The sequence below is a fragment of the Sinocyclocheilus rhinocerous genome, unplaced genomic scaffold (genome assembly GCF_001515625.1).
Source record: "Sinocyclocheilus rhinocerous isolate Xijiao unplaced genomic scaffold, SAMN03320098_v1.1 scaffold395, whole genome shotgun sequence".
NCBI classification, from domain to species: Eukaryota; Metazoa; Chordata; class Actinopteri; order Cypriniformes; family Cyprinidae; genus Sinocyclocheilus; species Sinocyclocheilus rhinocerous.
The window spans coordinates 3,554,557-3,567,814 of NW_015660890.1; the positions used below are offsets into that span (position 1 = coordinate 3,554,557).

Sequence of the window (13,258 nt, forward strand, 5' to 3'; positions counted from 1 at the left end):
TCTGAACGCACAAAAGCCGGTTTATGATTAGCACACGTTACAAAAGAAATGCACGCAACCACACTGGCACTTTCATATATCAGTTTGCTGTTCTTCTAGCAAACGTGATGTGTTTATTAAAGAGACATTTCGTTTCGGTTATATAAAAACATTTAGAAACCGTTAACTAGAAGGAGCATCGTGTGGGTGTTGACAGGTATAAGACACATACAGATGCTCTACAGAGTTCAAGAACGATTCACAAGAATCACCTTCATCAAGAGAAAGGTCACGGCACGCAACACACAGCCATTTAGAAGTTCTCGGGAACCACGCACGCGCCGTATACGATCGCCAGCGCCACCACGGTGCAGTTCATTTGGCTTTCCAGTCGGATTTGCTTCTTGTTGCCTCTGGCGCAGCCGCGTTCGGCGCGACGGATTCGCCTTGCAGTGGCCACCGAGCTGCCGATGGTGAAGAGCGTCGGCAGGCAGAAGTAGCAGCCGAAGCACCACCAGAGACGCGCGCCTTCGTAGGTCAGGCCCAGGACGTACAGCGTGTCGGGGAGGGACGTGGAGATGCGTATCAGGCAGCGTTCGGATGCCGGCTCGTCCACCGCGCCGTCACCGTTTTCCGACACCAGCTGGCGGATCAGGAGCTCGGGGAGGGCGAGGAGCAAGGCGCCGATCCAGATGACGGCCAGCTTGGCGGCAGTGGAGGTGCAGTTCTCGATCATCTCGTAGTACATCTGCACGTTGGTCGCGGCGCGGAAACGGTCGATGCAGAGCGCGCAGAGGGTGAAGGTGGTCACGCCGAGAGACGCCACCTGGAAAAATACAAACACAAACACTGCTTGGGTATAAAAGGGATGGCAAAAGTGCTTCACTACCAAAAATTTTTTTTAAAAATTTAATTAAAAATATGAAAATATGATTTTCAAGCCTGCATAAGTCATGGAAATTCATGAAATCTAAAGTAATGCAAAATTCAGAAAAAAACATTAATTTTTATATAATAGAATTTTTACAATTTATATTATATCATATTTCTAGTTATGCACAACTTTTTCCAAATAATTACTGGAAATATCATCAAAAAATTCATTCGTCAAAAGGTTTGGGAACCCTGTATTTTCGGCTTCTGCCTGAAATAAGATGTTTTAATAAGAATATTAAATGTATTTAATTTTTTGATATGAATTTCATTAATTTATTACATATTTAAATAACTTCTGGCAGCTACTGAAAATAACCCATGTGAAGTCTACTTTTACCATTTTTTGTAAAAAACAACAACATGAAAGTAAAAAATAAGAAAAACATTAAACAATTATCGCAATTTTTTGTTGAAAAAATATGAAACTAAATAATATATAAATAATAAATAAAAATATCTAATCAATTAAAGAATAAACTCCATAAAAATTATGGAAGAAAATGTAAAAAAAAAAAATTAATGTAAAAAAAAAAATTGTTTACCAATGGACTTTTGTCAAAAATCTAAGCAGTATTTTACATTCAATTTGTAATTAAATGTGTTAATAATCAAAAATGCAATGAATATAAAAGACTACTTTTATTTGAAAAAAAAAAAAAAATTACAAAATGTACATTTTGGAATTTAATTAGAAAAATAATGGAAAAAGGTTTACCAATTTATTATTTTTTGACAAAAACAGAAGTAGTATTTTAAATTCTATGGATTATGTTGCAATGGATTTCACACACACACACCAATCTACAGGAGGTAGCATAATCTTTAGTATTTAGTAACCAAGTAGCTAACCAATAGCTAAAGTAGAAACCAAATCTTTAGTATTTGGTTTTCTGTATAAGAAATGGCATTGAAAATCATGACGTTTCTCTGGTAATTTTATCAGCTGTCAAAATGTTGGTATCATGACAACCCTGTTTGTGATATCTCTGAGAGCTGCGTTATTTGTCAGTAGGTGTCTAGTGTAAATGGTGTAAGGCCAGTGGCGTAAACAATCCGCTTGAAAGGAAAGTCTGAATTATATCTGGCATCTCGCTGAACCCAATCCTACAGCTGAAAACCCTCTCCTAATAATCATTCAGCACATAGCAGCAGGTTCGCCGAACGAGAAACAAACAGCTCTCGTTTTTACAGACTTTATCTGCTGCGTTATTGTGATAGACAGTCAACCTCCTGCAGGCCCGGCAATTAATTCAGCCTGAACAGAGCAGGCCCCAAAACTCTCCCAACGCACCCTTCCCCCTGCGAAACGGGACATTTTGTGTGACTATTGCCACAATAAATTGGGTGAAATTAAAGAGTATTTACAGAGGCGACACAAAAGAAACAACTGCAATGAATGGGAGACAACTGGAGAGCTTCTTGGGCGCGTTCGAGCCGCTGTGTCCCAGCGGATGATACAAACCCAAATGAAAGAGCCAACTAAGTGTTTGTCTTCATTATCATAATTACAGAGCAATCAGGCACATCAGCATCAAGGAGGAGACAATTAGCGGAACGACGCTCGTGCGGTTGTGCATCGCCGGCTAAATGAAAACTAGTCCGCCTCTTTCATCTCCAAAAGCAGATCGCTGAGATCCTTCATCATTTTGACAAAAGCAGAGTGTTCAGAATCCATTATGGATCATTGTGTCCATTAAAACACTGTAATGGTGCTATATTACTTCCATAGGTGTGAAATGCATCCATCCTGCCCCATTAGACGCTCGGCACGTTGAATGATCGTCGGTTTACTGCGTGGGTTTGTAGGATGGGAATATTCTCGCAGGACGAGCAGGTCGGGAAAGTGATGCTCCCAGACTGCAAACAGGGTTTCCCTGTGCGTTTTACGGACCCGTAAAGTTTCAGAAAGACTGGCATTAAACTAGTTTTGGTCCTCTCTCCGTAAACCTTGCGAGAGCATTAGGAGGTTTCACGAAATGGCATTAGTTTGTAAGTTTGATTAATTTCTGTGAATCAGTTCATCAACTGTCTGATTCAATGAATCAATTCAAAACTTGTTCACAACATAAAAAAAAGAAAAAAAAAAGAAACGGAAACAACAACAACACAAAATTAAATACCTAGATTTAACGTTTAACTTGACAAACTTATTTTCAGTAGATTGTTTACTGTATTTTGCTTCTTGCATTAAAAAATGAATCTAGAATGGCTTTTTGGTTGGTTTCTGACAGAAAAAAAGGATATGTATATTTTCTGAAGAAAATATGAGCAAATAATATATATATATATATATATATATATATGAAGAGTTCAGATGCAAAAGCCTCCAAGTTCTGTATGAAATTTTGTTCTTAAATGAGCATTTTTTTCAGGTTCCTATGTTTAGGTTCAGTAATTTCACTTTAATGGCAATGAATAGGTTCTTTTCATTGCCATTAAAGTGAAATAACTGAACATAAACATAGGAGCCTGAAAAAAATGCTCATTTTAGAAGGTGGAAAAATATCGGCTTTTTACAGGCTTTTTCCTCAGCAAAATCTGACAAAATCAAGTTATAAACACTATAAATATTCTTTAAGATTACAAATAAATAAATAAAATACATATATATTGAGAAATATATTAAATATCTTCAAAAGGTGGAAAAATATTGGCTTTTTACAGGCTTTATCCTTAAAAAAAAAGGAGTCTGACAAGGTGTAATCAAGCAAATTAATGTGTAAACACAAGATATATATACAGTATATATATATATATATATATACAGGTGCATCTCAATAAATTAGAATGTCGTGGAAAAGTTCATTTATTTCAGTAATTCAACTCAAATTGTGAAACTCGTGTATTAAATAAATTCAATGCACACAGACTGAGGTAGTTTAAGTCTTTGGTTCTTTTAATTGTGATGATTTTGGCTCACATTTAACAAAAACCCACCAACTCACTATCTAATTTATTGAGATGCACCTGTATATATATATAAATGAAGAATTATCACAAATGTTGACAGGTAGAAACCTCCTGAATGACAAAGAAAGACAAAGGGAGAACAAGACTGCAAGCAAATGTACATGGAGTCAAGACCACAGGCTGTGATTCATGTGATCATGTGGTTTGAAGCTCACTTTCTGCCTTCCTTTCACAGTAATCAAATCTAAGGTCTCTCTGGTCTCCACACACCTCACACTCTGGCAAACAGTCCAGACCACGACTCTCTCTCTCTCTCTCGGTCTGATCTGACATTCACGTGCGTTTGGAGGCATTTTCTAGCTTACAGGTTTCCTAGCAGCAGGTGATGATGGCGTTGGCTGCAATGGTCTTTACTAACGGCTCATTAATTCTCTGATTAAGAGGCTCTCCAGAACGATGGAGGTGCTGGTTATTAATCTGGTTTAACGACTGCTTTTAGACAGGGTGACTGCAGGCCATTGTTGGGCTACCGGCCAGCAGGGACGGCAATAATTCTTACTTATTGACAAATGAGATGCACTGAGGCATGAGTGAGCTAGAAGCAAAAGCTATTACAGGAATATTGTTATATATGATGACCACAGAATGAAACAAATACATATTCAGCTACATAAATTCAGAGCATTAGAAGGGGAGTTAACAGCCTGGATCAAAAACACAAACACAAAGTGGATTAATAATAGAAGAGAAAGCCAACAAAAACCTGTAACGAATCCAAACAATAATATTAAATAAAATGAAATGCCTTTGACCCTACAAGCGGTTTGAATAAAATAAAATAAAATAAAATAAAAAAACACCCACAACCCTACAAAGGACAAGCGATTTGAAGAATGAATGGAAACTAAATCAAATCAAATCATATCCCTTTAGTCTCGCCCTTGTGATCCTGTTCGCCAATCGTTGACCTACGCTAGCCCTAGGACTATTCTTGTGTCTTGCCCGCCATATACCTGTTTGCCACCGTTCAACCCTGCCTGTGTTTCTGACCTCCTCTCATGTTAATAAAGCTTGCATATGGATCCGCACGTCTCACGTCTTGTCAGCCCCGTTACAGAATACTCGGCCACACAAGGATCCAGCAGCTGTTCAAGTGGACATTGGCCAGGTATGGACACGGCAAGAATTTTATTAGCCCTTAAACAGGGCCCACGATCATTGGAGAACCATATTCGAGAGTTTTTAGCCATCGCTCACTATTCTGATTTACCAGACTGTTTATTGATAGAGTTTTTCTGCGATGGCATAAATCAGCCTCTTCGGTCTAAACTTAGACGCGAGGGTCCACGTTCATCACTCGCTCAGTTAATGGATTATGCCTTGTTGACTGTTGGATCTTTGTTTACTGTGGGTGTCGCGGAGGAAGAACGCGACACAGTGTCTGTGACTGAAGTGGCGGCTGTACCAGAGCACGCTCACAAAATGGCGGCGACAGCGGAGCCTGATCGCAAAATGGCGGACACAACAGCGCCCCGTTATGTCACAGCCGATCTTCATGAATCAAGTCAAGTCATAACTGATCTTCATGAGTTAAGTTTAGTCACAGCTGATTTTCATGAGTCAAGTCTAGTCACAACTGATCGTCATGAGTCAAGTCAAGTCACAATTGATCGTCATGAGTCAAGTCAAGTCACAATTGATCGTCATGAGTCAAGTCAAGTCACAATTGATCGTCATGAGTCAAGTCAAGTCACAATTGATCGTCATGAGTCAAGTCAAGTCACAATTGATCGTCATGAGTCAAGTCAAGTCACAATTGATCGTCATGAGTCAAGTCAAGTCACAATTGATCGTCATGAGTCAAGTCAAGTCACAATTGATCGTCATGAGTCAAGTCAAGTCACAATTGATCGTCATGAGTCAAGTCAAGTCACAATTGATCGTCATGAGTCAAGTCAAGTCACAATTGATCGTCATGAGTCAAGTCAAGTCACAATTGATCGTCATGAGTCAAGTCAAGTCACAATTGATCGTCATGAGTCAAGTCAAGTCACAATTGATCGTCATGAGTCAAGTCAAGTCACAATTGATCGTCATGAGTCAAGTCAAGTCACAATTGATCGTCATGAGTCAAGTCAAGTCACAATTGATCGTCATGAGTCAAGTCAAGTCACAATTGATCGTCATGAGTCAAGTCAAGTCACAATTGATCGTCATGAGTCAAGTCAAGTCACAATTGATCGTCATGAGTCAAGTCAAGTCACAATTGATCGTCATGAGTCAAGTCAAGTCACAATTGATCGTCATGAGTCAAGTCAAGTCACAATTGATCGTCATGAGTCAAGTCAAGTCACAATTGATCGTCATGAGTCAAGTCAAGTCACAATTGATCGTCATGAGTCAAGTCAAGTCACAATTGATCGTCATGAGTCAAGTCAAGTCACAATTGATCGTCATGAGTCAAGTCAAGTCACAATTGATCGTCATGAGTCAAGTCAAGTCACAATTGATCGTCATGAGTCAAGTCAAGTCACAATTGATCGTCATGAGTCAAGTCAAGTCACAATTGATCGTCATGAGTCAAGTCAAGTCACAATTGATCGTCATGAGTCAAGTCAAGTCACAATTGATCGTCATGAGTCAAGTCAAGTCACAATTGATCGTCATGAGTCAAGTCAAGTCACAATTGATCGTCATGAGTCAAGTCAAGTCACAATTGATCGTCATGAGTCAAGTCAAGTCACAATTGATCGTCATGAGTCAAGTCAAGTCACAATTGATCGTCATGAGTCAAGTCAAGTCACAATTGATCGTCATGAGTCAAGTCAAGTCACAATTGATCGTCATGAGTCAAGTCAAGTCACAATTGATCGTCATGAGTCAAGTCAAGTCACAATTGATCGTCATGAGTCAAGTCAAGTCACAATTGATCGTCATGAGTCAAGTCAAGTCACAATTGATCGTCATGAGTCAAGTCTAGTCACAGCTGATTTTCATGAGTCTAGTCAAGTCACAACAGATCTTCCTGAGTCGAGTCTAGTCACAGTTGATCGTCATGAGTCAGGTCAAGTTACAGTTCATAATCTTGAGTCTAGTCAAGTCACAACAGATCTTCATGAGTCAGGTCTAATCACAGTTGATCTCTCTGAGTCAAGTCTGGTCACAGTTGATCATCATTGCATATGGATCCGCACGTCTCACGTCTTGTCAGCCCCGTCTTGCCAGCAACTATGATGCTAAGGTTGCTATTCAGTTCCTAAAATGTTCTGAATGTTTTAATATGTTGCTTTGACAATGGTAGGAAGCCGAAAGCCGACAGCTGTCAGATACGCCTCTGCAGCATGTTTGCTCAAACAAAACAAGGCCTTCCTGCAAATCTGTGTGTTGTGACTGATGCAATCTCCAAAAACCTAAAGGCCAGTCAAAACACAAGTCAAGTTAAAACACTGGCACCGACACGCCGCACTCAGATTCGCTTGACCTACCACAGCAAGAAATTTCAGACCTTTGATAAAACAAACCCAATGATCAGACAAGTTCAACTGGCGTTCGCTGAACTTGCCTGCAGTGGAGCAAAACTCAACAATATACTTCTCCACCCTTGAGCAGCAGTTCTCTGCAGGAGACAACCAGTGAAGGGACGTCAAATGTGAAAAGTGTCAGGTCTGAACAAAAGCAGCAACAAGACCCTCTCCCAGAATGCAGACTCCCAGTTCACATGAACTATCACGCACCAGCATGCATGTGTGTGTGTGAGTAATGGAGCCGGAGGCGTTTTCTCCCTGTGGAGCACTTTGCCCTCAGGACTGGTTTTACTCGCCACTTAGCTTGCATGCAGTCGCTGGTGATCAGCATTCATAGTTGCGCTGCAGCCGGAGGGACGAGCACATGCACACATTCACAGTGGCTCATTTTCATTCAGCTTCACCATTGTCAGGCCGAGCCTCCTGGCCCTCTCTGCCTGTCCCATACAATCACAGCAGGCACGCTGTGTGCCACCAGGATGCCGCATTTGCACGGCTCTCCCTCCAAAACCCAGTCTTAATACCCCCTCACTCCCTTCACACTCACAAAAGCAATCACAGTCTACTTCTCTAAGGCAAACGGATGGGTGAATCTCACCAAAGTCTCTTCAAGGAAAGTCGGTTCAGTTGGTGGCCATCTTGGCAACGCCCCTGGGCAGCTATTCTCTGTGTATACAAGCACAGCTCATATCTGCTTGAATGGAGGAAGGCTGAAGTCTAGACTCTCAGAAATAAAAGGTACAAAAGCTGCCACTGGGCCCGTACCCTTTGAAAAAGGTACTATGTACCATTAGGATACCAATATGTATCTTTAAGGTACTTACATGCACATTTTAGGGGTTAATAAGGTACAAAGGTGCACCTTTTTAAAAGGCACCATCCCAGCGACAGCTTTTGTACCTTTTTGTCTGAGATTGTATGAAACTGTCAAGTTTGCAGTATAGCAAGGGCAGCAATACTTGCAACACATTTGGTATTATAAATTGTGCAAAGACTGATGCCATATTGTGCTTTACAATTTCATTTGTTGTTCTACAAGTGGTCTGAGTGATACTTCACCCTAAATTCAAAAGAAAGAAAGAAACATTTTGTAAATTAAGTAAATGAAGCCTGTTTTAAGGAACATTGAAGGGAGAGTTAAAAATATGAACACAAAATAAGATATTTTGAAGAATATGGGGTAACCAAACATTTGATGGTATTATTTGATAGTATTTTTTCCATACTATGGAAGTGAATGGGTACCGTTTGGTTACCCACATTCTTCAAAATATCTTCTTTTGTGCTCAACAGAAGAAACTTACACTCATGTTGTTCAGGTTAATCATGAAAATTTTAATTTTTGGGTGAACTATCCCTTTAAGATGTTTTGCATTATTATTGTTTGCATGACAATTCAGCACATATTATATAAGAAAATCTTCTCATTACTGTACTGCCTTTACATTAAATCAATGCATTAAATTAATGCATTTATAAGTGAATAAATACATGAAAAATGCATTACTGTACAAATGACTGTAATACAGTAACAAAATATCGAATATGAATAAATAAAAATAGGAATTACAAAAAAAAAATCTGGACAAAAATATTATATAGTAGAATAGAATATCTTCTCCCCTATTTGATTTTAGGGTGAAATATGATCTGAATATGTTTTTGTGAGGTTCACCAGGGCAGGTTTCCAGCCATAAAATAAGTCCACAATCATTTGACACTAAAGAAGCGTGGTGTTTGGATGCTGTAAAGTGAGCTCTGCTGAAACTGGGTGTGGTGAGGAGATCAGGATGGCAGCGGGCTGCTGCAGATTTCACGTCAAATAAGCACTTATGGTTGCACCATACAGTATGTGACGGGAGTGGGGCAGAGGTCAGAGCAGACTGTCAGTGCAGGTGTCCTGAGGGCAGGGTGGATGATCTTTTGCATGCAGAGAGCACTGACGTCTCTCGAAACGAGACCGAATTACCCACGATGCCATGGTTTCAATACCTCACCCTCAAGAAACGCAAACCTTAACACTGCTAAACTTACTTGTGCATGAAAAACTAGATCATTGCAATGTAAAAGAACACAAAAGATGATAACTTAAAGAAGGTTGGGATCCAAACAACACTGGTTTTCATTGTAAATAAAAAAACAACAACAACATTTAGGCCTAAGGCCCCATTTACACTAGTGCGTTTTCGTTTTAAAACGGCGTTTTAGAATTAAAACGATCCTCGTGTACACTGGCGTTTCCGCTGAGTTTCAGAAACCATCTCCGTCTACACTACACAACCGAAAACGCATGTCACATGACCATTCATGCAGGTACAACCATAGATAGGTTCGCTATTATTTAGATGGCGGACGTGTCTACGTGCTTGGAGCGGTCGAATGGGGATTCTACCCATACACATCTATGGGTACAACAATGAGCATGATGTTATTGTTTACACGGTCGTCAAGGATACGCAGAGAGAATGTGGGCAACCACGCCATCGTTTTCAAAATCTCCGTTTTGGTCCGTTTACACTGAAACGCAATCCCGGAGTTTTCGAACTAAAACGGGGTTTGCAGCGTTTTTCAAAATTCTCACACCCTGCCAAATTACCGTATGCACCCCCTAGTATTGGTAGATTTAGGAGTAGGTGTGGGGGAGGGGTTAGGATTAGGGGAGGGGTTGGGATTAGGCAATCAGGTAGTGACTTCAACGAGGGGGTGCATAATCTGGCAGGGGTGCAGAATTCGGCACAACACCGGAGTAGTATAAACGATAGGCTTAACCGACCGAAAAGTTATGCGTTTTAAAACGAAAACGCACTAGTGTAAACGGGGCCTAAATGTATGATTTTTTAACTTGAAAAAAAAGAAGGAATTTTCACCACAATAAACAGATTCACACTGATTCCAAGCAATTTGCATAAATGCATTTTGAAAATATGATTATTTAAATCAAATCAAATAGATGCAAATTGTTAATAATAAACCAAACCATGATTTTTTGAGTGCAGAAATCTAACTGGTGTCATTTATGTATGACTGATATTAAGTTTATTGGTTGTATGTTAAAGCTGTAATCCAAATTTTGATATGAGATTTGAATATAAGATTTGGACATTTAAATCTTAAATTTGGGCCTAACCATTTTTTTTAGACAATCCACTGGGACATTTTTCAATATCTCCTCCTCTGTCCCACAAAAGAAAGAAATTCAAATTTGGGCGACAATACGAGGGCGACGAATTGACAGAATTTTCATTTTTTGGTGAAAGAGTGCCAAAATGTAAAGTTGTTAATGGATTACTCTATTTAAGCTCAAATGCCATTATTAAAAGCAATGATCTGTACCCATCCCACATACTATGCAAATGAACATTTTAAACCTGTTATGAATGAACATGGAATCCATTACCTCAATATACGGTACGACTTTACAGGTGAACTGGCCCAGCAGCCAGGTCTTTGTGAGTTCGTGAAACACCACGAGTGGCAGGCAAAACAAGAGCAGTGCAAAGTCCCAAATGGCCAGGTTAGCCAGAAGAGCGTTTGAGATGCTCCTCATGTAGTAGTTATGGCACACCACACACATTATTGCTATGTTCCCCGTTATTCCCACAGCGAAAATGAGGACGGAAACGATGGTGATTGCGTACGCCCCATATGTCTCGCTAGTGACGGGGTAGAAAGGATTGGGGAAGAATTCGCTCTCCTCATCCTCGGCGTACGGAGGGGTCATCGGCGTGGCGTCCCATGGGTCGTCTATCTGTTTGGTGTGGAACTCGGCATATCTGGTGAGATCGAATGGGAAATCTGTGGAGGTGAGAGCTAGAGGCTTGGGCATCGGCTCCCACATGGATAAAGAGGATGTCAGGGCGTTATAATAAGTTTCGACCGGTGTCAATGGGGCAGCGCTTTTATTCTGGCCCCTTTTCAAGCTCTTAAACGCTTTCTTGTGGTGTTCCTTTGTGCCTCTTTTGCGTCTGTGGTTTCTTTCTCGCTTGCTTGTTGAATACGGCTTAGAGTTATTGTGTCCACCTACTGTTCCCATGGTAGCAGGCATCTCGCCGTTCAACTTTTTCCTTTTATGTCGCTGAGAGCGCTTATGTAGATTTGTGGCACTCTCCGTGACCGTGTGTGTTCTGTTCAACAAGAGATGTCTGTATCCATACCGCTTACCTCCGCTCTCCAAATGCAGCCAGAGATGTGACGACAAGTTACTGTTTTCTTCTGAAGTCTGCTTGATGTTAAAGGCAGGTGTACCTGCGGCTCGATGCCTCACAGGGTGTGTGGCACTGGGTTTGGCATCACGAAGGCTCCTAAGAGTGACTGGTTCTTTGGTGTGTGCATTACGGTTTTCTCCGTGCAACAAAACATGTGGGCAACCTGCAATGAAAAAGATCGTTCTTAAAAGCAGCAGCATCTGCATCTTCACCGAGTCAGTGTGCTGAAGATGTTAGAAAAACACTCTCGTGTGGTGCATCGCAAAGAACACACGCTGTTTTCCCAGATTCACATTGTTAGAAGGAAAAGTTCACACGCGAACGATCAGTAAAGGCTAATTAGATCCATGCAAATGACTTTTCCTGTTACATCCACTCCGGCGTTGTGCGGCAAATAAAACCACCTCCTCTAGATTCTTTGCGTTCCTCGTCTTAAAGTGCCAGAAAGACGAGATTGCCTCCAAACGACATCATTTGCGTTTCTGTTTGTGCATCCCAGCCAGCTGCAGGAGTCGGTCGCATCTCGTGTTCTGTTGGGCGCGGCAACCTGGACTCGTCCTGCGCCTCTGCTGTGCGTGGAGAAGCGGAGTCCGGTGGCTGCTGCTGCTGCTGTGAGTGAGGAGCGGATGAAGAAAATGGACGGATTCTCTCCGAGCGGATAACCTTATTCTGTCAAGCCGGATACATCAGCATCAGCCCCTTGGACCACCGCAGCTGGAGGCGACCCCGCCCCGCCCGTGCGTAGTAGCTACATTCATTACCATGCGTAATTACGCATGTCAACAGAGTCATAATCCGATCAGTTTTGAGAGTAACACGGGCTTATACGAGTTCAATTACAGCTGTGTGTCACAGTAACATGCAGGAAAAGTGCAACTGCAAAATAATTCACAATGCACCGTGATTACGAGACACAAGCTACGATAATAAATCAGCGGGAAATATTACATTTATAATATGTGATTACATAAATGTAATATGAAAACATAATTATAAATATAATTTCGTTATATTTGCAGATTATGGTACATGCACACAACAAAAATCCTTGAAAATAAATGTATCAATTATTAAAATTAATTACGAGACAAGCTACTATAATAAACAACCGTTAATACTAGTTATCATGTACATAGTTTATACGTAATATTTGCAGATTCTGTACATGAATTGTACATGCAAACTAACAATTCTTGTAAATAAATGTATAAAACAAGTGATTATTAAAATATTAACTACGAGTCACTCCATTTTCATAGTCTATATATTTGCATATTCTACACATGCATAGTACATGCAACAATAACAATCCTTGTAAATAAATGTATAAAACAAGTGATCATTAATATATTCATTACGAGTCACTCCTTTTTCTATACGAGTCTATACATTATATTTGCAGATTCTACACATGCTGTGAACATGCAAACAGTAATAACAATATAAAACGTGAATCATGATATTTACAGTTTGCACTGTACATACATGCATATTATACACACCATATATAGTAAAAATAACTAAAAAAATCTTCTTTTTTTTTATAAATTTGAGTGCCGGTGACACTTGTTGTGATCTTTGTAATGTAGTGCAATGACAATCAGATATCTTTGTGTGCAACTAAAAAGTCCAAATGCTTTTTGGGGGCACTGCATCTGTTACTTTCAGTTCTGAAAGCTCTTTAATGCATTGGTATGTCAAACA

At 40.2% G+C, this 13,258-nt stretch overlaps 1 protein-coding gene across 1 annotated transcript; it reads right to left on the reverse strand.

Moving 5' to 3' along the window:
- Positions 1 to 292: 292 nt before the first annotated feature.
- On the reverse strand, positions 293 to 12,284 carry LOC107725916 (prosaposin receptor GPR37-like). Its single transcript, XM_016535332.1, has 2 exons — positions 10,747 to 12,284; positions 293 to 805 (listed from the first exon to the last, which is right to left on the reverse strand). Exons 1-2 carry the CDS (start codon positions 11,758 to 11,760, stop codon positions 293 to 295), a joined length of 1,527 nt encoding a protein of 508 aa, XP_016390818.1. The 5' UTR covers positions 11,761 to 12,284.
- Between the last annotated feature and the right edge of the window lie 974 nt (positions 12,285 to 13,258).

Coding starts and splice junctions, on each gene's coding strand:
- LOC107725916 (XM_016535332.1), bottom strand. CDS start 11,760: ATGCAGATGCTGCTGCTTTTAAGAACGATCTTTTTCATTGCAGGTTGC. Junction 806..10,746: donor AAGTCGTACCGTATATTGAG/GTAATGGATTCC, acceptor GTATTTTTCCAG/GTGGCGTCTCTCGGCGTGAC.